Source organism: Laetiporus sulphureus (genome assembly GCF_001632365.1).
Source record: "Laetiporus sulphureus 93-53 unplaced genomic scaffold LAESUscaffold_28, whole genome shotgun sequence".
Classification (NCBI taxonomy): domain Eukaryota; kingdom Fungi; phylum Basidiomycota; class Agaricomycetes; order Polyporales; family Laetiporaceae; genus Laetiporus; species Laetiporus sulphureus.
The window spans coordinates 249,953-276,806 of NW_024468537.1; the positions used below are offsets into that span (position 1 = coordinate 249,953).

General features: G+C 45.6%; 4 protein-coding genes across 4 annotated transcripts; 2 read left to right on the forward strand and 2 right to left on the reverse strand.

Moving 5' to 3' along the window:
- Positions 1-5,926: 5,926 nt before the first annotated feature.
- On the reverse strand, positions 5,927-7,750 carry LAESUDRAFT_760566 (uncharacterized protein; the record flags this gene model as incomplete). Its single annotated transcript, XM_040912762.1, has 3 exons — positions 5,927-6,932; positions 7,053-7,657; positions 7,691-7,750. 3 exons carry the CDS (start codon positions 7,748-7,750, stop codon positions 5,927-5,929), a joined length of 1,671 nt encoding a protein of 556 aa, XP_040762857.1.
- Positions 7,751-11,921: 4,171 nt separating this feature from the next.
- Positions 11,922-12,274, forward strand: LAESUDRAFT_656777 (uncharacterized protein; the record flags this gene model as incomplete). Its single annotated transcript, XM_040904643.1, has 3 exons — positions 11,922-12,030; positions 12,078-12,151; positions 12,194-12,274. Coding segments are annotated over 3 exons (264 nt in total), but the record flags the coding sequence as incomplete, so codon positions are not given.
- Positions 12,275-17,417: 5,143 nt separating this feature from the next.
- On the forward strand, positions 17,418-18,235 carry LAESUDRAFT_760567 (uncharacterized protein; the record flags this gene model as incomplete). The annotated part of the gene is made up of 3 exons (XM_040912763.1): positions 17,418-17,472; positions 17,565-17,631; positions 17,779-18,235. 3 exons carry the CDS (start codon positions 17,418-17,420, stop codon positions 18,233-18,235), a joined length of 579 nt encoding a protein of 192 aa, XP_040762859.1.
- Positions 18,236-23,407: 5,172 nt separating this feature from the next.
- LAESUDRAFT_750796 (uncharacterized protein) lies at positions 23,408-26,026 on the reverse strand (the record flags this gene model as incomplete). The annotated part of the gene is made up of 12 exons (XM_040911624.1): positions 25,562-26,026; positions 25,179-25,495; positions 24,850-25,121; positions 24,728-24,789; positions 24,590-24,662; positions 24,335-24,528; positions 24,178-24,275; positions 24,051-24,127; positions 23,965-23,994; positions 23,823-23,914; positions 23,754-23,768; positions 23,408-23,704 (listed from the first exon to the last, which is right to left on the reverse strand). The coding sequence occupies exons 1-12, from the start codon at positions 25,766-25,768 to the stop codon at positions 23,408-23,410; spliced, it is 1,734 nt and encodes a 577-aa protein (XP_040762860.1). The 5' UTR covers positions 25,769-26,026.
- Positions 26,027-26,854: the final 828 nt, after the last annotated feature.

Below are 26,854 nucleotides of genomic sequence, written 5' to 3' on the forward strand. Positions count from 1 at the left end.
CGTCTACTAGGCTTGACCACACTATAAACCCTGCTAATAGTCTGCCTGACTATTGGAGACGTTAGGTATATTTGGTATCTAAGTCTTTGTCCACGCTGTGGACTAGTACGTGTGAGAAAGCACACGTGGTTCTGAACGTTCTAGCAGGGAACGCTTCATAACAACTATCCAGTTGTTGCAGTTCATCATTTATCTAGGCAAGTGAAGTAAAGCAATTCGATGATGATTTCTGTCACAAAGCACAAAGCACTTAACCCAATTAAGGGCAAGTCTGCTTGTGTGACCTGCACAAATGATCCACATAAAAAGGTTGCCCTAAGGCTAATCTGGAAAAGCCTGCCACAAGGGCTAGGCTGAGGATGGCACACAGTGGCATACAATCAGCAATTAAGGCAAAGCCCCAATGCATGGCCTTGCACAAAAGGTGAAAGGAGGGAGCTGGCCTGCTGACCACATACAATAGTATAATGAATCTAAGATCCTTCCTTAGATTCTCATAGGCTTATATACATACATGTAGGGCTGGACCCTGATCACTTTAACTATGGTGTACAGTCTTCAACTGGTCCTTTGTATGCTCAATTTTTTCAAAATTTCTGTACAAGGAATTTTCATTTTCACCTCAAACAAAGTATATAGATTTATCAAGCACATCCATGAGCATATTGTAAGAATGTTTCAGAGCAGAGGAATGAGAACTGTGGTGTACAAAAATAAAAGAAGGCAATATGGTCAAAATGCGCATCTCCGACTCCTCTATACACTTGTCACGCATAGTCACACTCTCACCACAGTGCTTGGAACTCAGCGCTCAGTCTCAAAATCCATTGCGCTTGACCCATCTGCATTTCTCTCATTGTTGCTGGCATTGTTGTCGTCAATTTTTTGCCATCTTTGGCTTGAAAGCGGCTTTTCTCAAGTGGTCCACGAAACCATCTTAACAACCTGTCACATGTGACAGCACTTGCTGGGCCCCTCCTCTCCAGGGATAAATTGCCTCCTGTGGTCGATACACACACACTATTAGCTCATTTGGGTGCAGACATCATGCCTCTTGACTATAGATATATTTGGCATGTTGATCTTTCAGAATCTCTCTTGCTGCATGCTATGAGAGCTGTCACGGCACGTCGATGACAAAGATAGACAACCAAAATAAGAGTCCCCTTGAGGGTCTCTGGTAAGAGCCAACAGCGACGAGCTGTGGCGGATCGATGTGCCCACTGACAAGGCCTAGTCGCTAGTCGCAGATTAAGACTTACTGGTGAGGCAAGGGCGCTATCATAACGGTGAGGATGTAACTAAATGTATAGCACACTGAGAGTGTCTGGTAAGACTCCTCTGTAATGGTAGTGGTGGACGAAGGAAAATAAGACTGAGATCTCCTCCTCGTCTTGCTGGTCCTTATATACATGATTGTCTAGCTACTGTACAGTACTATATAAGCGAGTCACATGCTATTCTACTGGACGGTGCTACAATTGTACGATGTGTCCCAATTATCCTGATTGGTTGCCTAATAATAACCCACGGAGATGGAGCTCCTCTTGAGCATGCAATATGGCGTTATGGTGATTGCAACATATGACGCCATGCTGAGAAGCTTGGTGACACATGACTATGCCAAGAGAGATCTGAGGTCATGTGACTAGATGCCTCATTATCTTATCTCATTAGGTCACATGATCCTTTGTGCGACGTGAAATGATGAAAATAATATGCTTCTAATGGCATTTGTTTCTATAATGACTTGTCAGGTAAAAACCATCTTCTCAAGGTTCATCGTCTCGATGAGCAAAGCTTTTGGCACCTCATATGGTTCGCTTTGCGAGTGAACTATCTGCCTTCAAAATGATTTCTGGAGTGTAGCATTCACATATGAGTTGGGCGACACGATCACCTGTCCTGACCTCGAATGGTTTGCTGGTCATATTAACGAGAAGCACCTTGATTTCCCCTGTGTAGTCTGGGTCAATTACCTCTGCTGCGACATCAATTCCTTTGAGAGCTAGCCCACTTCGGGGACCACTCGAATGTATGTCCACTTTGGGGGATTGACCGCAAGCCCAGTGCCAATGAGCATTCTGGAATGTGGGGGAATGTCTATGTCTTGTATGGACTTGACATCCCACCCTACAGCTTCTGGAGACCCCTTGTAGGGTGCTCGGGCATTTGGATGGGTGCGGAAAAAGAACATGAATTCATCAGAGTGGTCGGACAAAGCGATTTTGTGCATTTTACGTGTTCGCGGCTTTGCTCTTGGAGCATCCGGTGTATCTTATGGAATTCCTCTACTTTGTCTTTGACATTCATGAGGTTTTCCAGGGGTTCCCAAGTATTATCGCTGTGGTCATAGTCTAACCACTTAACGAGATACTGGGTTTTGTTGTACCTGACTCTAGAATCCAGGATGTCCTCCACGTCCCATTCTTCCTCTCCGTCTATGATGACTGGGGGTTAGGGGGAGGTACACATCCAGGGATAGAGTCTTCATGGAACATTATAAGCTTGAAAGTGTGAAACACCGGATGTAGCTTCATGTCTGCTGGTAATTGCAGTTTGAATGATACGGTTCTGATTTTTTCGAGGATTTTGAATGGTCCATAGTTCTGAGTTGCAAGTTTCTGACTTTTGACCTTTACATGGAGATCTTTTCCTCGAATGAGCACTTCGTCTCCTTCTTTGAAAGGAATGTCCTGCTTTTTGAGATCGAAATACCATTTCATTCTTTTCGCTGCTAATGACAGAGTGGCACGTGCTTGTTCCTGTGCTTGGTTGTGGTTGTGAAATAAGTGTTCCAGGGATGGATGTTGTATCCTTTCCAGTATGTCTGGTGCCATGCGGGGGTGTCGACCATGCTCAATGAAAAATGGGGACAGGCCTGTCGATTCTGAAGCTTGATTGTTGTATGCAAATTCTGCTGTGGGCAATAGTGTGGCCCAATCAGTTTGTCAGTAGTTGCAATACATGCACAGATATTGCTTCAGAATTTGATTGACTTGTTCAGTCTGTCCATCTGTTTCAGGGTGATAAGCTGTAGACATCGTAGATTTGATGTGAAGTTTCTGGCAGAACTCCTGGAATAGCTTGGCTGAGAACTGTGTGCCTCGATCAGATATGATTTGCCGGGGAATTCCGTGGAGTTTGAATACTTCATTGTAGAACATTGATGCTACTTGAGATGCTGTCACCGTGTCATCTACTGGGTAGAAGTGGGCATGTTTGTTGAACCTATCGATGACCACCAGGATGGCAGTCTTCTTTTCTCCCCTGTGGTCTGGGCTTGATGGTAACTGCATAATCAGGTCACATGTAACCATTTCCCAAGGCCCTTCTGGTACTGGATTAGATTGTAACAGTCCGTAAGGCTTCTGCTTGCTCATCTTGTTTCTCTGACAAGTTACGCAGCCTTGGACGTACTTCTTTACATCAATGGTGAGCCCTGGCCACCAGTAATTCCTGCTAATCAGCTCTTGCATCTTCCATCATCTGGAATGTCCGGCCGTGGAGATATCGTGATGCAGCTTGATCAGCTCATTCTGCAGCGTAGAGTTTTTTTGGAACATAGACCTTTCCTCTTCAGAGCAGCAATCCATGCTCGAAGTTCCACTCTTGGAGGTCTTTTCTGAACTCTCGCTTACCAGTTTTTAGTAGGTGCTGGTAACCTTTGGTCATTTCGTCATCTTGTAGTGCCAATTTCACTCTTTCTAGAAGTTTTGCATCATCAACTTCGGAGGGATGAGTGGCTGAGATCGCATGGATGGCAAAATATTCGGGCCGAAGCAAAGTTTGTCCTGAATTATCATTGCTCACCCCCTTCTCATGATCTGGCCTCCTGGACAGAGGATCGGCACACATCATCATCTTTCTGGGGCGGTGACAGAGAATGAAATTAAATCTAGTAAGGTAAAGTGACCAGCGCGCTTGTCATCTGGTCAATGTCTGAGCTTGTCAGAAATAGGTAAGATTAAGGTGATCTGACCATATCTCAACCGGGTGAGGGTGTCCTTCAAAGTACTGCCTATATTCTTCCAGAGCCCGAATGATGGCTAGCATTTCCTTGTTATAGATCTCATAGTTTCGCTCGTGTTCATTGAGTGACTTGGAGTAGTAAGCGACAGGATGCCAGAGTTCATCTTCTCCCAACTGTTCAAGGATCGCATCTGTGGCAAAGTCCGAGGCATCTGTCTCTAGTCTAAAGGGACGGATTGCGTTAGGGAGTGCTAAAATTGGGGCGGAAGTGAATGCAGTTTTGAGGGCCTTGAATGCCTTTTGTTGAGGTTCTTCCCATTTCCATGTTGCGTCCTTATGAGTTAATAGAGTCAAGGGTCGGGTCATCATTCCGAAATCCTTGATGAATCGTCGATAAAAATTTGCCAAACCAAGGAATGCTTGTACTTGCTTCATTTTGTTGGGCATGGGCCATTTGAGCACACCGTCAACCTTTTCTGAGTCCATCTGTATCGACCCTTTTGAGATTATGAGTCTGAGAAACTTGACAAAAGTAGTCGCAAAGTGACACTTTTCTGGTTCACGAATAGGTCATTGTCTCTGAGTCATTGTAGGACTTCTTTGGTGAGACGGTTGTGTTCTTCCTGGTTGTCCGTAAAGATGATGATGTCATCTATGTAGACTGCCACCTTTCCAGTGTGAATGAGATTGCCTAAGACATCATTCATCATGGCCTGGAAAGTGCTAGGGGCATTACAGAATCCGAAGTACATTACAGTGGGTTCAAATAATCCTCTATGGGTGATGAATGCTGCTTTTTCCTCATCTCCCTTGTGAAGGCGTACATTGTTGTACCCCCATCTCAGGTCTAGTGTAGTAAATATACTAGCCCTTGAGAGTCCGTCAATGAGATCATTGATTTGGGGGAGTGGGAACTTGTTCTTCTTGGTGATGCTGTTTAATGCCCTATAGTCTTGGACTAGTCTAAGAGAGCCATCCTTCTTCTTGACGAAAAATACCGGAGCGGCGTAAGGGAATTTCGAGGGTCAAATGTAGCCTTTGGCTAGTTCGCTGTCAATCCATTCGTCAAGCAAGTTCTTCTCTCGTAAGGACATAGGATATACTTTTGCCAGTCTCGGAGTTGCCACGTCTGGGACAAGATCAATTGCGTGATCGTAGGGCTTACATGTCGGCATTCTTTCCAAGCTCTTCTTCGAGAACACATTTCCAAATTGATGAAATTCTGGAGGGACGAATGTGGACCAATATTCTTTATCCTGTGTCTCTTCTGCCGGCTGTTCTACCAAATGCTCCTTTACCTTCTTGCTTATGCCTAGAATGTCGTGCACCATGTTACGAAGATCCTGGTCTTGCAAGTCTATCCAGTTGATGAAGTTGTCTTTCTGATCCCATCCGTCATCCTGGTGTACGTCGGGGAGAATTGCTTCATCTTCAAGTCGAGGTTGTGATAGAAGGTTGACTTCTTCTTCACTTACTCTGACTTGTTGCTTCCTCGTGTGTCTGCATCTTGAGAACATGACCTCTCTATGTTCCCAGTCAACTTGGGGGTTATGTTCTTGTAAGAATTTCATGCCAAGGATCATTGACATGCATCCAAGGTTTGTGACGAGCAAACTCTCAGTTGATCGGTGCCCCCCGATTAAGATGCTTGTGACTACATGATGAGTAATTGCACCACCCTTGTTGGGGCTGGCATCTGCATTGAGGATTCTGATTTCATGGTTTAGTGGTATCATCTTAAACCCATGCTTTTCAACGAATCTCTGATCGATATAACAAGAGAATGCTCCAGAATCCAATAGTGCCATTGTCTGGACTTCCCGTGATACGAATTTTATTGGCAATTTGATCGAATGTTTAGAAAAACCCATGGATGCAATATATAGATGGTCGCTAGGTACATTCGTTCTCACGGTACTAATACAATTGTCCTGAAGTGTAGTGCCAGACTCGTCTACACTTCGTACAGAAAATCCTCTGAGAATTCATCCAACTCGGTGATTCTCGCATTGATGTTCTTGACCATAGATGCTAATGCCGTTGATGCCATGTTTGTGCTCTTCGCCTTGCCCTTGCCTTTACTGGATGGTGGAGTAGTTGAGGTGGTGCTCATCCTGCAAAGTGCAGCAATTGCTTGTTCCAATGCTGCAATTTGCACTGATGATTCCACGCTACTTTCTTCTTCCACCTGTCGCACCTTTGTCGCTTTTTCCTTTCCCTTTTCTTGTTTCGGGGCAGATTGTGTTTGAAACCGCTTGCCCTTGTATTCTGGCTTGGGAGAGGGGCACCGCTTTCCTCGTTCATAGGCATGCTTTCCGCAAAACAAACATACTTTGTTTGCCAGCCACCTGTCCTGTTCCGGGAAAAGTTCATGTGTGATTCGTGCACTGGTATCCATTGCATTAGGGTCCTTGGGGGTGGCCGCCTTTGTTGCTGTGGTCTGTCCAGTAGACTTGTTGCCTGAAACTTGCTGAAGATGTTTGATTTCGATCTCCAGGCAGAAGCCGAGATAGTCCATCCAAGTGGTTGGAATCTTCGAGGGATCTAGAGTCTCTGTTACTGACATGACCGTTTGGATATGGGTCGACCGTTGTTCCCTGATCTTGACGATCAAATTCTCATCAGAGTATCCTGATTTGAGGGCGTAAGCCCTGAAATTCTCTGCAAAGGCAATCATCGTCTTGTGGCGAGTGGCGCAGTGCGCATTCAGCATTGCTTGTGCTGTGTGCTTGGGGTCAAGCATCTTATATGCCATTTCCAGTTTCCTGGTATATTCTGCCCATGTGCCAATGTCCTGTCCAGAGGCGAGCTTGATTGCATACTCTTTCATATACAGAGCTGCTCCTCCTTTCAGATGTGCGTTGGCCTGCTGAATTTTGTCCTTGTCATCTGTGAAGTGATTGTAATCGAGCCATATGAGAAGGTTCGTGAACCAGGTCTCGAAGTTTTCTGACGACTTTCTTCCTGAGTACTTGGGAGGATCGAGAAGCTTAATTCAGTGGGGCGATTGACTAGATAGGCTGGCCGGTTGTTGGATACCTTGGGAAGGTGCATTAATGATGGCATTGTTGAGTCAGGACTCTAAGCCAATGATATAGGTCGTAGTCTTCTCCTGAGCCTCCTTCAGGGTGACCATGTTGCCATAAAGGGTGTCCATCTGGCCCTTTACTTCATCCTTATAATCCTCAAAGTCCTTGCAGATTGCTTGGGCTTCAGCCGTCAGACTGTTGTTCGACTTGATGAGCCGTTCGTTAGTGGTGGAGAGGGTGCCGATCTGGGCTCTTGCAACTTTTAACTGGTCTCGTATTTCTATTGCCATGATTTTGACATGAATACGAGCCAGTATCTCTTCTTCCAATGAGGCCACCGTGCGCTCGTGATGTTCATCCATCTTTTGATGCAGTGCTTCATAGGAACTTATGATGTCCCTCATAATGAACACTTGCACCACATTCATTACCCATTCCTTGATGTCGTTTGGAATGGTGTTGGGCGTGGCAGCATTGGCGGCTTCCTCGATTGTATTATAAGAGATCCCCTGCCATTCCCAGGTTGCAGGTGTGGTGAATTCTGGCAGGGTGGTGGGCGACAGATTTCTGACTACTCCTGACACCTTGGGTGTGCTGCTGTTATGTGGTTCTTCTGCAGGGGCAGCAGGTCCTGCTTCTGATGATGTGGAGGTGGCCTAACTCCTTCAGGGGTCGCTAGGCTCACTCACAGTGTGTCCTCCTGAGAACGCAACACCGCCAAGGTTGTATTGAGACATTCGGATCGACATGGAAGATAGTGGAAATAATGTGACAGACAATATGTGAGTCGATCGCTTCTTGGTCTCGGCCTTGTGGTAATGTTCAGAAGGGAATTTCGGAATCTTCTTCGATGAGTCCCTCTTCTGCTAGTTTCTCTCGTAGAGTTTCTGCTCAGTTGTGCCAGTATTCTCGCTCTTCCTCATGAACAGGAATGAGACGGAAGGGTGCCGAGTAGGTAGTATAGGCGTGTACTCATACCGTGTAGTGGTAGAGTACTTGTTGCCAATTGATGATGAGAGGTTGATAAATGAAATACGCAGTGCAGATGACTGTGAGTTGTCTCTGCACCGGGCGATAGAAGTCCACAATGTAGTTCTCGTATATAAAGCTGATTGTGTGTCTCGGCATGAAACTTGTGGATGCGATAGTACAAAAATATTACTGGTCCTAATAGGGCCAGTAGCACGACTCCTTCTCGAACCTTACAATGTCTCTTCCTACGTGCTCCTGCTCCTTGTTGATTCCTCTGAACGAGATCTTTCCTAGTCCTACACAAAGCTTGATAGCGATGTGTCTATCGACGAACGTGAAGTCATCGCCTCTCCCAATCCTCTCATTTAATGCTCCTAGGTGTCGCAGAATGCGATCGTGACACTGGATCTGTGCTTCCGTGAACTTGGCAGCGATGTGCGGCTGCTGTAGGACCTTGTACCGCTGAATGGTAGCATATACAGTGGGCGCAATGTTGTCTGGAAGTGTGCTTTTGGGATTCTCGTTTATCCTGAGAGGGTGATAATGCTGGGAGAGTGCGAAGGTGAGGACAGTGGTAGCGTTGTCGTTGGACCACCAGTGGGGTTTGTAGATAGGGACAGATGGGTCAGATGCATCTCTAGAAATTGCTTCGGCCCACGAGCTGACCTTTGTGCGCAGCTTCCGTAGTTCTGAGCAGTAGTCATTGGGCTTGGCGTGGAGTAGGTTGCTCACCGTTAGACAACGAGTGCAGTTGGGATGAGGTTGGTAAGGGTGGTAACGTCTGTTGGGCAGAATGATACCGTTGTGCACTTGAGGCGCTTTACCAGTCAGTGCAGCGCTGTTCCTTTTGAAGGAAGGAAGCGGCTTAGGCGATAGAGGCAAAGTGAAATGGTATGAAGGAAGTGGTGTGGAAAAAGCCCTGCCCTGGACGGAAGTGTTTCTGGGCAAAAATGTGCAGCTACCAGTGTTAGACACTTGGTAGGGGCGTAAAAGGTCAGTCTTATTCTAATGTCACAGCACACTGATGACAAAGATAGACAACCAAAACAAGAGTCCCCTTGAGGGTCTCTGGTAAGAGCCAACAGCGATGAGCTGTGGTGGATCGACGTGCCCACTGATGAGGCCTAGTTGCTAGTCACAGATTAAGACTTACTGGTGAGGTGAGGGCGCTATCATAATGGTGAGGATGTAACTAAATGTATAGCACACTGAGAGTGTCTGGTAAGACCCCTCTGTGATGGTAGTGGTGAACGAAGGAGAATAAGACTGAGGTCTCCTCCTCGTCTCACTGGTCCTTATATACATGATTGTCTAGCTACTGTACAGTACTACATAAGCAAGTCACACACTATTCTACTGGACGGTGCTACAATTGTACGATGTGTCCCAATTATCCTGATTGGTTGCCTAATAATAACCCACGGAGACGGAGCTCCTCTTGAGCACGCAATATGGCGTTATGGTGATTGCAACATATGACGCCATGTCGAGGAGCTCAGTGTCACGTGACTATGCTGAGAAAGATCTGAGGTCATGTGACTAGATGCCTCGTTATCTTATCTCATTAGGTCACGTGATCCTTTGTGCGACGTGAAATGATGAAAATAATATGCTTCTAATAGCATTTGTTCCTATAATAACTTGTCAGGTAAAAACTGTGACAAGAGCCAAAATAAAATTTTATAAAAAATTCTTGAACAGAAAAAAATGCTATATTGCAAAAGAACAGGCATACCACCTGCATCTTGTCTTATGAACCATGAATCCTCTAACCAGTAGCTACATAATATATTTTTACTGAGCAATTTGACCTGGAAATGAATGAGGAAAGTGCTTCTGTATAAAGGACTGGTAGTGTATAAAGGACCGATTGAAGACTGTACCTATTGGGGTTCTAGCAAGCTACATGTGGGAACATCATGCCAGAACCAGTAAGGGCTCTGGCAGCAACTATGGCAACTATCTACAAAGGCCGCAGTTATGCCAAGGTAATCCTATCTCATCCAATGGGATAATTGCCTGTAAGTGGGCCCACTGTTGAGGGACCAATGGGTGATGGCCAACAGGGCACATCACAACAGTTGTGACTTCAGGTGAGAGGATCTGTTCATACTCAGAACAATGGGTGAGATGATCAGTCTTCATTTGGATAAGTTGTGGGAAGATCCAGCCTATCCTGTATCTGGCTATACTGTATGCCGGTTGGTAGAGAAATCTCTTGTAGTGCCTGCTTATTGACTGGGCAGCAAAGTGGTGCCACTATCTGAGTGGTGAATTAGGTGCTTGCTAGCTTGATGGTCCAATGAGCTTCGATAAGCCTACTGTAAGTCAAAGAGTTCCATTCTGGGCAAGTGGCCTGGTGTCATGTGACCAACAACTGACAACTTTCAAATAGGGCAAGTGGCCTGTGTCACGTGACCAACCAATGATAATTGTCAGATATGGCAAGTGGCTAAATAATGTTTGCACAGGAGAATTCTGGCAAAGATAGGTTTGTTGTGCTCAGATGGATGATGCATTACAGATGTTTGGTGCAAAAAGAAAGGTGCCACCTAATACTGTGACAATTTCACTGCTCACACTGAACCCAAACCCTGTCAGTCTTACAGATACCTTTCCAGACAGTTTTATGCATGATCTTTTTTTATAGGCTTCTTAAATGGAGGTAAGTTCTGCTCAGAGCCTCAAAATCCAGTGTCGCTAATCTCAGTGTGCCATTGCTAGTGCCTTCTGTAATATGGCAGTCATTGTTGTGCTTATGCCCATTCCAGGTTTCATCACAACTTTGATTCACAAGAATCAGATGGAGAAGATGAAAAGAGTATATTGTGATATCTCCTTCATTTCTGGTTTTCATATAAATAGCGGCATGGTTAGACTGATATGCACGTTCAAACCATCATGAAAAGTGCATTGATAACTGCTCTTCTCTTCATACTGTGCTGACTGATGCATTGACGGTACATACAGCATATGTATGATCAAGCTGTTCAGTTGGGAATCCTTACTCTCCCAAAAGATGACTGAGAAGCACGAGGAAGAGTTGTCATTCATTAAGAAAGGCAAGCTATTGGACCTTTTGAATGAGAATTTGAAGTGTGTCATGTCTGCTCCTGAGTTCTGTGCTTGTCTTGACACATGTTGTGCTCAGTTAAGTCATACCTCTGCTCATAATGCTTGTTACATATTCCACCTATGTAAGTATCCATTGATTACAGTATCTATAAGATGTCAATGACTACCTCAAACATTGATCATGAAGCAAGAGCTTATGGGTATTTTATTTCATTCATGACTGACCAATGTCTATCTAACAGCTCTTTCAGCATCTATGATGTTTTCGTCGATTGTTCGTGAGCCTCACTTGCTATGCTCTTTAACCAATAGCTGATGCTGATGCCACGGATGCTAGTGTTCAGCTTATTTAGTATGTAAATGCATACGTTTGGCATGCTTCCAGCTATAATGCGAGGTGATCAGATTTTATTTTCAACCATGGAAATTGGTTGAGATCTAACATTAAGTCATAGCAAAGGTGTCCTTGGATCATCTCAATGACTTTTTGTATGAGGTACATCCTTCTGCAAGCTGAAATCGATGGGCAGTCTCAGCTATAATTGGTCAGGCTGAGCTCCTCGACGAGTTCTTAGAGTCATCACATGACACTGAAAGACCAGTAATGATAGTGCCACCTGTGGTCAAGGAGAACATAATCAGGATACGTAACACAGCTTTTACCTGATTGAATGAGCAAGTTGGTCCTATGACACCAGAAACTTCTAGACGCAAATTCACACTCTGTATCGATGAAGAGATGCCATTCAAGAATGAATGTATCAATCTCATCATAGGTCCCACCAGATCAGGGAAGACCTCACTGCTGATGGCACTCTTGGATATGTGATCTGAGGACATTATAGATGGCGTACACTTGATTGAGTTTTCACAGGTGAAATGCATTACATCCCTGCTGGACTGGACTCTTACATACAGCTGCCACATGATGGAGGTGTGGCATATGCTGCTCAAGAATCCTGGGTGCAGAATGAGACTATTTGTGTGAGCATTTAACTTGTGGTAATCGCTATGGTGATAACTGTTTAGCATATTCCCAGAACAACATTGTGTTTGGCATGCCATACAATGAAGAACGATACAACAGAGGTATGCAGTACATAGTGGGTGGAATCCCCACTAATGGATTGTTAGTCATTTATTAGTGTGTGCTAAAGTGTGATCTTGACCTCTTCAAATCAGGCAATGCAACTGAAGTTGGTGAGAAGGGTATCACATTGAGGTGAGTCTAGATGAAAACTGTGAGAATGTCATGTTAATGAGATCATTGCTAGTGGTAGGCAAAAGGTCTCATGCATAATCTGAACCTCCTGTGCACTTGATATTAACTATCTGCAGGCACACATTACTTTCGCATGAGCTGTGTACTTCAGCACAAAGATACTCCTCCTTGATGATGTGAGCTCTCGAAATGGATCATAAAAGCTTAAGCTAATGTCATGTAGGTCCTGGCTGCTCTTGACATGCACACCAATCACTGGATCGTGGAGAAATGCTTAAGAGGAGACTTGATCAGCAGTCGGACAGTACTGCTTGTCATGAGTAACATTCAACTTGATGCTATTCCATGTTGAAATTAGCCTGCATTTAGACACATAATGTGACCTTGGTTAGCCCAGTTGCACATTTCATTGTGCCTATTGGTGTTGATGGGAGGATATTGAGCCAGGGATCCCTGGCCAATGCACTTGAGCATAATGAGCAACACACCGACAAGGTAGAGCATGAGGCTGAAGAGCTGAAAATGGTGGAGCAGAAGAACGAAGAGCCAAAGAATGCTTCAGCAAAGATGACAAACTCGTTGTGGTGGAAGAGATCGCTGTTGGTCAAGTCAGTTGGCCTTCACATGAGTATCACATTGCTTGAGTCTAATTATCTTCTGTTGCTTACTTGTTTACCTCAGTATGGCTGTACCTCTCCAGCCTCAGAGGTGCCCATCCCATCACCTTTTGGTCAGCATGCCTGTTAGGTTTGGGTATTTCTCAGGTGCTCAAAACTTTTCAAATCTGGTTCCTTGACTACTGGGCTCGTCAGTATGAGGAGCATCCTGCATCAGAAGTTAGGATACTTGAGTGAGTGACTCACATGTCTCTTGTCAATAGTTATGGGCTTATTTGCTACATGCAGTTATGTGTCGGGATACTTGATTCTGATGCTGTTATATGTCGCTTTTTTCTGTTTGTGCTTCGTGCTTTATGCATACAGGACTGTCAGAGCATCACACAAAATTCACAGAATGCTCATCGACTCAGTGCTTAGCACAATGCTAAGATATGAGGTGCATCATACTGTATGCTTTTATTGACATTTGTTCACTGATGGCTCGATAAGACTCCTGTTTTGCATATCATCACTAGATGTACTCAAGACATACAATCTAGTGCATTGTGATTGCAAGTACTTGGCTAGCTGTGAAAGGACAGCAAACAACTGAGTGGGATGAAGGGGGAACAGTGCAGGGAAGGTCTGCGCCTAGAGGTGATGCAAGGGCCAAATGTAAAAGATGGTGAAAAAATGGATCAACAAGGCAGCCAATAGGCCTGCAACCACATAGAGTGTATGGGCTGGGGTGATGTGCATGAGATACACATGATAGAATGGTTCCAAAGCAAGTCTAATGACTTCCGGACAGAGTACAGGAATCTCAGGAGGTGGCCGTACCGTCTCAGTGGCAATGTTCTAGTGGTCGGTCAAGCGTGTTCGACAGTGAGAGCAAAGATTCTGATTAGTTTGTGAAGTAGAAGCAGTAGATTGTGGAGGAGAGGGAGACTGCTGTCTCTGTGCACTGCTGCACAAGTCTGTTCACATACTCTAGCTCATAGATATGCCATCCGAGGTCGTCCTCAAACCTCCTAACTACACTACCCTTTTATACTGTGTTTTTGGGGCATGTTTGCCTGAGACTCAATTGCCCATTTGACCATGCTTGGGCCTGTAACTCATTACCTTGCCTCACTCATCTCGTTCTGAATCCCTTGGAGGGCCTGCCGCTGCAGACCACCCCATCACATCTCGTTCTGAATTTCTTGGCTTCTACTCACCTGTGTTGCACTCTGCTCATTGCAGTTCCTGGAAGCCTGCCCCAGTGGTCATTCTGTATCACAGAAACCCCCTTGTTCCCATTCTGAAGGTACCCTGTCTGCTCTTTGGACACTTCACCCATGCTGCTCAACAGTTTTAGCTGGTTTTTGGTCCATGCCCATGTGCCAGGTTCTCCTTGCTTCATCTTAGATGTGGTCTCCCATCAGTTCCTTGTCTAGTCCACAGTCACGGTCCTCAGACACGTCCACCAACCCAACTGCCCATCCTCCCATTTTCTCAGTACTTGCAACCTCTCACTGATCTCGCCGTCCACCATGTCACACACATCGAACACCACTCTTGATGAACCTGGATCAGCCTATATCTTGCAGATCCATCTGTTCCTTCTTTTCCTCAAAGCTCTGACCATTGAGTGGGTACATGTCCTGACCGGATCGTGTCCTGCTATGGTTGAGTGGAATGAGTGGCACTGGAGATTCCAATCCCTCCTAGTACATGTTCCACTCCTTTTCTTCTCATGTATTCATGTTGACTCCTCCATCCAGGAACTTGCTAATGCTGCCTGCTTGAAGTTGGCACAGTCCAGAATGCAGGTGCCTCTGACCGATTCCTTTGGGTGGGTCAGTGACCTCCACACCCTCACTGCTTCACCCTTGTCACATGATCAACAGTCAGTATCAGCCCTCTTGGATCAGCTTTTGTCATTGCCTCCTCAGTTGCTAAATAACATGTTCTGTCCCAATGCCCCCCATCTGGAGCAGTAATACCTGCTTTGTCCCATATCAGGCAACCTTCGCTCACCATCCATGCCCCTGCTCTCGAGTTATGGGACAATGATCTGGACTGTACGTTGTGCTCGGAGGACTTTGCTGGAGATAACAGTCAGTTTTGAGGTTGCATGTTGAGGCTCATAGTACATCGTTCGTGTAGACCATCCATACTCCTGTCCTGATGTACCTGTTTCACCCAAAACTCAATCGAATGTACTTGTCCCATCCTGACCTTGCTGCCATACATTTGGGGAGTCAATTCATAGTGAGGGCAGTTGCACTGGTCACCTCACAATGTGCTGACCATGCATGGTTCATGATCATTAGAATGCTAAGCTTCAAAGACAACACTTGCATGGATTTCGTGCACAAACTAGCACAAGTTTAAATGAGTATGGACTTATATCTGCTGCTATCAGCGAAGCAGCCTGTGGAGTGACTGATAATGCATGTCAGCGATAAGCCTTTGAATGACTGATATGGCAGCCTAGAACATATCTATATATGCATGCTTGGTCTCCTATGAAGGTGGACAAAACCTCATGTCCTTTTCGAAACTGTCAGGTAAGCTTTGTGCATCAAAATCTTTCATATGTACTAACTCCAGCAGATTTTCCTGTCCCTCGCTCAAACTCCTACTACAATCCTCTGTAACTCTGACTGTGGCTTTGAAGACATGAGATATCCTTTGAAGATCAATCATTGCACTGTCGTGGGACATCTTGACATTCATAACGACATTGCACTACAGACTGTGGGTCTTCCTTTGTGCAAAATCAGCCCTCAATTTATTTGATCATCCTTGATGAAGAAACATTCTCGATTGCCTTACTGTCAGCATATGTCCCATGCATGATGTAAGCTTCATGGAACCACATCGAGAGCATATGACTCATATCATCAGCAGGCCTGATCTTTGCCTCAGAGGTCTGCAGTCATAATGTATTGTTCTGGATTCCACATTGAAGTTGACATCCAGAGTTCACCATCAAGCTATTGTTCAATGAACACTATGAGGTCTTTGATAATGCTCAACTGCTTGTCCAGATCGTAATCAATGGAACAGTCATTGGAGAGATGGGACTGATAAAGAAGGACTACAAAAATTCACCGTTATAAACATTAGAGGGTGTTATGAGATTGTATGTCACATGAATTATCTCCTGCATATGCTATTCTTATGTAGCTTAAATTTTCAGGCATTCTGATGCATCATCTTTTTCAATTGCTGTATTCTGAGGAAATGCAGCACATATAGAGGATCAGCTGTCTTCTGTGTCCATCAGTGTGACAGAAGTTCTCACGCATTTGTTGCGACATCAACAAGGTAAGTGTGGACTATCACGTACTTCATCTCATTCCTACAGCTGAAGTTGCCACATCAGAAATTACATTCTGGCCCATCGACATGAACAACCATACACTTCCATCCTTTGAGATTGCATTTGGAGTATCAGTGTCTTCTGATCTGCACCGTTCAGTGCTTGTCAGCGCTGCTACATACAATCACCAATGAAGAGAGTTGGGTATGATTGCTATCCTTTCTGAGTGCAGATTATGCTTCAACTGAGATACACAATCAGTGATTGTACTTGGTGAAGCTGGAATGCATAAATGGCTGCAATTTGTACAAAATGACTTGAAGCAATGTGGGAAAGTCGACCGTCACTTTTTTTCACTTCTTTACAATGGGATTAAGCATCTGTCAGCAGTCAATGCAGAAAATTTCATATCGCAATACCTCAACAAATTGGGCGACATCAATGTAAATGCCTATGAAGCATTACATGATAAGGATGACCTTGATTGTATGATCCAAATCTATGCAGATGCTGTTCAATGGTCTTTAGATGTGGATTTAATAAGGCCTACATATTTGTGCAATCTTGCAATGGCACTTGCTCAATGCTTTGAGCAGCTTGGCAATCTCGATGACATCGAACGGCTGTACATGCAATTTGAAGATGCTGTACGACTTATTCTGGACAACGCACTGCATTTAGGCTATCTTGGAACTTCATTGCTCCTTTGTTTTGAGCATTCTGATGACTCCATCGATATCAGAAGAGTGGCAAAGGCATTAGAGTGATGCATTCAGCTCACACCAGATGATGACATGTCAAAATCCATGCATTTAAGCAACTGCAGTGTATCTTATTTCAGGACCTTTGAGCAATTTAGAGATATATCATATATTAACAAAGCTATTGAGATGGCTGATCAAGCTGTGGTGCATGCGGCACTCAGGTACGCTCTTGTCAAAAGCAGGGAGAAGTGGCTGGTCGGACGATCATAGCGACATGCCCTAGCAACCGGTGGGTATCGTATGACAGGATCTGAGGGTGGCACTTATTAATAAATAGCAGACCTCAAGTTGTACATACCTTGGTAGTTTGACTACATCTAAACAACTCTATCGAGGTCCCTGAACACTGGACTTGTCTTCGCTGTGCTTAGACCATGAGATTCCAAGACAAACTACCCCCATACCTGACTATTCTTTGGCCTCTGCTATGTCTGCTCGCATTACTCCCTGTGCAACTGGCATCAACCTAACATGTCTGAAACAACTGAGACCACAAAGTTCCCTCTCTTGAGTGAGGACAGCTATGGTAAGTGGGCAATCCAGATGGAAGCAGAGTTGATCAGGAAGGGCTGTGGAAGGCAATGATGGTTGAAACATCACCACTGACAGATGCGACAGAGATAGAGGCAGCAGTGTGGCTGGAGGTGGAAAAGGCCAAGCACTTGACAACCGAGATGGCAAAAGCGTGAGCGGAAATGATGCTGTGGGTATCGGCAGGGCAGCTGATGCATCTGGTGAGTCACGACCCTATGGAGTGCTGGGCGACTCTGATGCAGGTGCACTGAGCATACAGATTTGCAACCTGACTGATGATGTGGTGACACTTCTACAGGGCAGTAAAGGGCCCCAATGAGGTGATGTCAGCATGGATCGGGTGGATGAAGAAAATGGCCACAGATCTGGAATACACCAGGGTAAAAGTAGAAGAAGAGGACATGGTGTTAGAACTCACCATGGGCCTTGGAGGACACTATGACCAGCTCGTAGTCATGCTCGACTCAATCTCACCTGAACAGCTCACAGTCAGAAGTGTTACAATAAGACTTCTAAATAAAAAGACCCACCAGAAGGATGCAGAGGATGACCGAGATGTGGTGGCCATGATGGCTAAGGCTGGAAAAGGGAAGTGGAAGGCAGCTGCAGGGGGTGAGAAGCATAAGTGCTTCAAGTGCGGAGAAATAGAGCATGTACAGAAAGACTGCCCGACTAAGTCAGATGATGGCAAGGATGATGAGGAGGATGTGAAGGCCAAGGTGGCATATACTGACAGCCACATTCACCTATTCTGATGGCTTGACAATGGCGATCGAGGGGGCATGTTGGAAGGAGAGTGTGCATGGCACTCAGGTATGCTCTTGTCAAAAGCGAGAAAAAGTGGCTGGGTCAGACGATCATAGCAATGTGCCCTAGCAACCAGTGGATGTCGTATAACAGGATCTGAGGGTGACACTTATTAATAAATAGCAGACCTCGAGTTGTACATACCTTGGTAGTTTGACTACATCTAAATAACTCTATCAAGGTCCCTGAACACTGGACTCATCTTCGCTATGCTTAGACCATGATACCCCAGACATGGAACCATTTTTTATAGTTACATATGCATGCTATATCTGGTTTGGTATTTTCTCTTTACAACATGTATTTGCATGTATTGCATTTGACATAGTATATTCCAAGTTTGGCACTTGACTTGCTATAGTGACAAATTGGCATCATATATTTTATTCACATCTTCAGCATGAATTTAAAATAAAGTGCATGAGATAATGCAGCATAGCATATTCATCACAAAGCAGTCTCTCACCCTGTAGATAGCAGCGTATAGATACACATTTGGAGCAGGGTGTCACAGTGCATCATAGATCCTGCCAAAAGGCAAGAAAATGGCTGCAAGGTGCTAGCCGTGCTCAGTGACCTGCACAAATACTAAGATAAGGGCCTGCCATAAATGGTTAGGTCAAAAGGGCATGCAGTGACATGCAGCCTGCAAAAAGGGACTCAAAGGGCCCTTAGCCTTATATCACACAAAGAGGAGGTGATGGCTTGTAAAGCTGCATGAAATAGATGAATGAAACTGGGGATACCCAGCTTCCTCATAGGTACTTATATACATGTAGGGCAGGACCCTGGCACTGTGCTACTGTGAGACCTCAGACACCTATATGTGAACATATTGCCAGAACCAGTAATGGTTCTGGACTTCGCCATGACAACTATCTAGAAATGGCTGTGGTCCATCCAATGAGATAATTGCTGGAAAGTGGTGCCACTATGTGAGTGGCTGAAGTGGTGCCACTTATTGAGTGTCCAATGGGGGTTCTGCCATGGCACATATTCTAATGCTGGTGCTACTATTTGGCAGCAAATTGGGTGCTTGCTAGCTTGATGGTTTAATGAGCATGGGTAAGCCTACTATGGACCAAAGAGTTCCATTCTGAGCAAGTGGCCTGGTGTCACATTCTAAATAACAGAAAGTTATTTGGCCATTGATACTGAGGAATTGTGCATGCTTACATAACCTTGACACTAGCAAATTCGATCCATTGGGTTTGGCGTGATTTTTCATTACATAACCCAGCATGGATGTGCTCTCCTTGAACATAGGAGATATGGACTCTCCCCTAGCCCCCCCTACTGTTCTCATCTTCACTGTGTAACCACTTCAACGCTCTATGCTGCCTCATCTGATGTTCACACAAATCGCTGAGCTCGTTGTCGCGCTTTTGCTGTCATGCACATTGCTAGACAATTTTGTTGGTGGAGGTGAGCAATGTTTCCTGCATCTCCTCTGATGGGTCATTGATGACGTTGCTGCAGTGGATCTGCTGTCATTGCTTTTCAATGCTTTCATTTCATTTTTTCCTGATGCGATCACTAACGTTATTGATACTGTCGGTGCACGTTCGCACTGCTCGACTTTATTCATTTCAGCCGTCAGCAGCGCTTCTCGTCAGTCAGTCTTTGTATCAGCCGAGGAGCTGGAGGCTTTTGCCATTGTGTTAGGATTTTGTTCGATGCTTGCTCTGCATTCTGGTGCTTTGTATTGGTGCAAGGTCAAAAGGACCAGTTTGACGTCCGGTTGGGATGAACAAATTCGTTCTGTTGCTGTCGATGTTCTATTATCTTTTCTGGTCACTCGTCTTCCTTTTTGTGCACTTCAGGAGTTATCACGTGTACACAATGTCGTGTGTAGTGCATGGAAAGCTCATCGATGTTCATTGTCATGTCCCCCTACACTGTCTGTCTTCGACTTTCCTTGTGATGGGCTTCACCACATTGGTGTGACTTCTGCTGAATCATCCATCGCTGGATGGCTGCTCGGAAGATTCTCTTTAGCTAGTTGTCGATGGAGCTGCCCATGATGCCAACGATACTTCTGCAATAACGAGATGCTTAAAGCTCATGTTCGATGACACTAGCACACGCTCACTGAGAGACATCGCCGTGTCATGGCATATGGACGATGCACAGTGTTGTGATGATTGTGCTGTCATGCTACAGGGACCTGTTGTCTTCGCCGGCATGCAAGATCGCATGGCAGTCTTTATATACCACAACATAATTCAGATTAGCTAGTTATACACACATCCGCCTCTGATTGTCACTTACTTACAGCTTCATTCTATGTAATTGAACATATGGTCTCCCACATGTTATTTAGAACTGGTGCTGACGCGCCAACTCCACCCAAGTGATCAACACCTGATAACTTCCAGATAGGGCAAGTGGCCAGTGTCACATGACTAAGTGGTGTCACAGTATTAGGTGGCACCTTTCTTTTTGCACCATTAAAATCATCATTCGGCAACCACAAGTGATTATTCAGATGCCAACCTTCATATTGGTCTTACAAAGTGGATACTTGGACAAACAGCACAATACCATCACATACATTGAGGATATGACTGTGTCTACCACATGACCACCAAGCACCCATGATTCAGCCACCTGTCATGGCACATCATAGATCCTGCCAAAAGGCAAGGAAATGACTGCAAGGTGCTAGCCACACTCAGTGACCTGCACAAATACTAAAATAAGGGCCTGCCACAAAGGGCAAGGCTCAAAAGGCATGCAGTGACATGCAGCCTGCAAAAAGGGGCTCAAAGGGCCCTTAGCCTTATATCACACAAAAGGGGGGTGAAGGCTGTTTAGGCCACATGAAATAGATGAATGAAATTGGGGATACCCAGCTTCCTCATGGCTGCTTATATACATGCAGATAGGGACCTCAGTCACTATACTAAGGTAAATACCCCTGGCACCTACATGTGAACATGATACCATAACCGGTTAGGTTCTGGTAGCTACTATGGCAACTATCTACAAAGATGTCACAGTATTAAGTGGCACCTTTCTTTTTGCACCAATAAAGTCATCATTCGGCAACCACAAGTGGTTATTTAGACACCAATCTTCATATTGGTCTCACAAAGTGGATACTTAGACAAATAGCACAATGCCACCATATACATCGCAGATATGACTGTGTCTACCACATGATCACCAAGCACCCATGATTCAGCCACCAGTCATGTGACACTGGCCACTTGCCCTATTCAGAAGTTATCAGGCATTGGTCACATAACACCAGGCCACTTGCCCAGAATGGAACTCTTTGGCCCACAATAGGCTTACCCGTGCTCATTGGACCATCAAGCTAGCGAGCACCCAATTCGCTGCTCAATAGCAGCACCAACTACATGGCTGCCAAATAGTAGCACCAGCATTAGAATATGCACTATGGCAGAACCCCCATTGGCCACTCAATAAGTGGCACCACTTCAGCTACTCAAATAGTGGCACCATCTTCAGGCAATTATCTCATTGGGTAAAGTAGGATTACCTTGACGTATCCATGGCCTTTATAGATAGTTGCTATAGCAAAAGTCCAGAATCATTACTGGTTTTGACAATATGTTCACATGTAGACAGGACAGGACCCCAGTAAGTACACCATGGTTAGGGTACCCAGGGTCCACCACTACATGTATATAAGCACATGAGGATCTAAGGGAAGACCTTAGATTCATTCATCTATTTCATGTGGCCTAAGAAGCCTTCACCCCCTCTTTGTGTGACATAAGGCTATGGGCCCTTTGAGTCCCTTTTTGTAGGCTGCATGTCACTGCATGCCTTTTTGACCTAGTCCCCTTGTGGCAGGTCCTTATTTTGGTTTTTGTGCAGGTCACTGAGCGCGGCCAGCACCTTGCAGCCATTTCACTGCCTTTTGACGGATCTATGATGCGCTGTGACAAAAGGCCGTAGATACGCTGAGGTAATCCTATCTAATCCAATGAGATAATTGCCTGAAGGTGGTGCCACTATTTGAGCAGCAAAGTGGTGCCACTATTGAGCGGCGCCATGGGGCCACTATGGAGTAGCCAATAGGGTTGATGTCACTTATCTGAGTGATGAATTGGGTGCTTGCTAGCTTGATGGTCCAAAGGGTTCCTTTCTGGGCAAGTGGCCAGTGTCACGTGACTGGGTGGCTGAATCATGGGCGCTTGGTGGTCATGTGGTAGACACAGTCGTATCCCTAATGTATGTGGTGATATTGTGCTGTTTGTCCAAGTATCCACTTTGTGAGACCAATATGAAGGTTGGCATCTGAATAACCACTTGTGGTTGCTGAATGATGACTTTAATGGTGCAAAAAGAAAGGTGCCACCTAATACTGTGACACAGGGCCACATTCTATGCCCAATATTTACAATTTGGTACATGAAACATGGATATAATATGTAATGTTACATTGCCATCATTGCAATTTGAATGCTAAATTTGCAATATACACCGCTGCATGCAACAGAAACAAATTTGTTCTCTAAAAGCAAAATACTAAACCAGATTTAGCATGCATATTTTACTGTGAAAAACGGCTCCATGTCTGACACTACAAACACGATACAATAAAATCGCACCCAAAAGTCTGAACAAAATCCTGATTGATTATTTATCTGCGGTTTCATCTATTCTTCCACGGTTTCAACCAATTACCCAAAGATTTTTTACAGACTTTTGCGTGCGATTTTATTGTATCGTGTTTGTAGTGTGAGGTGTGAGATTCCAAGAACACCTGGCGACGATGCGGACAAACTCATTTCCTTGCACAATCTCGGAATCTCATTGTCACGGCACTCTGAGCGTAGCAGTGCGCTTAATGACATAAATCAAGCGATCAAAGTGCTTAGGAACATTGTTCGACTCACATCGCACGAGGATCCTCAATTCCCATCCTGATCTAGTGCATATGGGCAGCATCCTTGTATGACCATTTAGCACTTAGCCGGAATGATATACCATCGGTCTCATAATGTATGAAGACCGGCACAGGGTCATGTCTTAAAATCTGCCTGGTGGGTAAGGTACTTGATTAGTGTCAAGTTCTTACTACAGTGACCGTGGTCCATGTATGATTTTGCCAGCTACAGGTGGCGACCTACAGTAACATGGAACTACGCAGTAGCAGTCTCCTGCAATGCCACCTTGCTATACTTCATCTCAACCATGTCCTCATCGTCCACATTGCGATTGAGGCCGACAGTGTCCATCATGCCAGCTCTGCGCAGTTCGTCCGTAGTGGGCTCACCGACGCTGGCGATGCGGTTCAGCACTGAGGGCCGGTACGCGACGAGCCACAGCACGTGAAGCATGCCCATGCCGTCCATTTTGTGCCTTGCCTTTGTAACGCCGCATGTCAGGTAGAGCGCGAACGCGAGAAGGACAACCGAGGCGGACAATCCAAAGATAACCTGGCTATCTGAGAGAGCATAGCGTGATAAAAAGCATATCGCTACTCACTGCTGTAAGATTCAACTACCAGACACCGGTTCAACACAGAAAGGATTGCGACGATCGAGCGAGACTCACATTGAGGCGGGATACAGTTTGTGGCACTTGCGTAGAACCGTTGGTGAGTGTTAAGTAGTCCCCTCGCGAGTCTGGCGCAAGCATATGAGCCGCTGTGACGATGTAAGCGAGCAAAACGCCTCAGGAAGACCATCCCACACACCCGCCCAGAACGTAGACGTAGTCAAGCGATCTGAGGACAAGCCATCAGCGCGTGTCACACCTCGCACCGATCCCAACATCGCTCACTAAGAGTATCTTCAAACTCTGTCAAAGTCACATCGTGCAGTTCATCCAGAGTCTCGTTGAGCACGTTGACGATGAACCTGGAGCAGAATCAGCAGGAGTATAATCGTTGAACGTCACCTCACGCAACTCTGACGTCTGTATGCCTGACATGTCAGCTCCTCCAAATGCTGAGGAGATCCCCGCAGCGCCAGGGGGATTCACCGAGCTATCTAACATGTCGGCCCACTGCACACGCATACAGACTGAGCAAATGCATCAACCTACTATGAAGGACGAGAACCTACGGAATCCACCTGCAAGTCCTCACGATCCTGCGGAAAGGCTTGAAAGCCAGGCCTCCACGCTGTCCATTTGGATGACCGTATGGTAGCTGCTCCGGAATCCATCCCGACGACATATCTTGTAATGGCATCCACGACGACGTTCGTTGGGCTCCACGAGAGTGTACATCCAATGACTTGCCAGGAGGAGTTCACACCTAGGAAGGGACGCAGTAAGACACAGATTGTCTTCAGAGCAAATTCTATGAAACTTCACACCAGATATATATGACCCAAGTTCTCCATTGCAGTCGATGACATTAAATGCCGTTAAGAATACGGCATTGCGGCCCTAAAAAAGATCAAAGCGCGAGTTGAAAGGGAACTTCAACTCGCGCCGGCAGGGGAGGAACGCACGAGAAGCAAGGTTGCATTAACGTCCTGGTCGTACCATGTAAACTGCCTCAGCGCTCCGACCGCTGCGTTGCAAACTGCAATCAGTCTTCACGATTGTACACTTGAATGAAAATGCGATTCACTGATGCCGTTTCCATTGAAACCTAAACTAATGTTGTAATCGTCATTCACGACGCTGACGCCATCGCTCGTGGTATCTGGCAGGGTGTGACATGTAACATTCGCCGTGATGGCATTGACCGTGACATCGCCTACACCGCCGCTGTTCGGGTCCAGTATGTCGTACAGCGTATTATTGGCGAGACCCAGCGTGGACTGGTCATCCGCGAGTGCAAGGTAGGGCAAGAGCTTCGTCGCCGCTGCCCAGACGCTCTGCGCATCGACCGAGAGGGGGCTGTGCATGTCTTCGCTGAGATATTCGTGGGACCGCCAGATACATGCGTCGACTTACAGCGTAGGGTCGCCGACGCTGGGCATACCCGCGATAAAGCCGACCGGTAGTGCGCCCGTTTGGTTGAACGCGTCCATGGAAAACAAGGCCGGCGTGCTGATGTGCAGGATGGACAGACAGCCTAGGTACACCGCGACCCCGAGCGTTCCGAACACGGCTGTGGGGATGGACAGTTGTCTCCAGAGACTCAACAGTCCCGCGCCGAGGCCTGTCCATGCACTCGAGACATCATGAAGCGCTGTGAGTGTCCTTGGCCGGAGCAGCAGACTGTTCAGCGAGAGGCGTTGCGTGATGAGCAGAAGGCAGGCGGTATACGTCTGTCAAACCACCATCGCCGTCCATCAACCGGCTGACGTTGGATTTTTTCATAGAATCACACTCACGATGATAAAGATTTGCGAAGCGAAGACAATGCGATTGGATATCGTCCCAGCGCGGTCCAAGGAGATGGTTACCGCGTGCTCGGCGCCTCGAGCCCACACAATAACCAGGCAAATGTGGATCAGCACCAGAATCGCATGGAGGATGATCAGCAGGCTGTATAGCTTTCTGCGGTGAAACAAAGCCTTCAGAAACCTAATGGCTCTCATATGAGTCAGCGTAGGAATGGGAGAAGGGAGAGAAAATCAAAAGTTCAGGATGGGCTCGTTGTCAACGAGGTCGATACTCACGGCTCGTCGAAAGGACGCTATAAGGAGTCGGAGGTCAGGTTCAATCTGTCAAACTCTAAGGAGACATGAATCTGAGCGGTGAGCGGGTGGCGCATCAAAACATCCGATGAGCGCGTTGCCTACACAACACCATTTTTGATCCTGTGATTTCGTTTATAAATCCGGTCTAGTATCCTTAAAGTCCCATTTATTTAGAAAATGTTTCAAATGCATTGTGCATTTCAACTGCAAAAAATCACCATTTCATGGAGTGTGAAATGCATAAGGTAGCTGCTCGAAAATGATACAATTCTGAGACCCTTCTTGCACATTGGAAAGGCACAATGTTGAATGGTTCATCTTTCCTAGACATTCACCTCCTGCATGACATCAACTTCAGTGGCTCCTGGAATCTCTATAAAATGCTAAAAACTTGGCAGCACCTCTCAAGGGTGGAAAGGATACCATTCTAAATTCGGAACATGCTGAAAAAAGTCATTTCAATTTCCTGACATTGCAAAGGAGGTGCCAATTCTTATAGTAAGATGGGTATCAAAATCTGTGAATTTTCTTTAATTTTCCCCTAAACAGCATCCTATCACTTTCAACATTAATCAAAGCATTCTGATGTACATTAATGCCCAGAAAATGAGCCTTTTTCAAGCCTTTTTCCAACTTGATCAGGAAGCTTGGATTATCCAATTAAATTTTATACCTTTTCTGGAACAAGGATTGATACTTCCTTTAAAGTGTCAGGAAATTGAAATGACTTTTCTCAGCATGTTCAGAATTTGGAATGGTATCTTTTCCACCCTTGAGAGGTGCTGCCAAGTTTTTAGCATTTTATAGAGATTCCAGGAGCCACTGAAGTTGATGTCATGCAGGAGCTGAATGTCTAGGAAAGATGAACCATTCAAATTGTGCCTTTCCAATGTGCAAGAAGGGTCTCAGAATTGTATCATTTTCGAGCAGCTACCTTATGCATTTCCCACTCCATGAAATGGTGATTTTTTGCATTTGAAATGC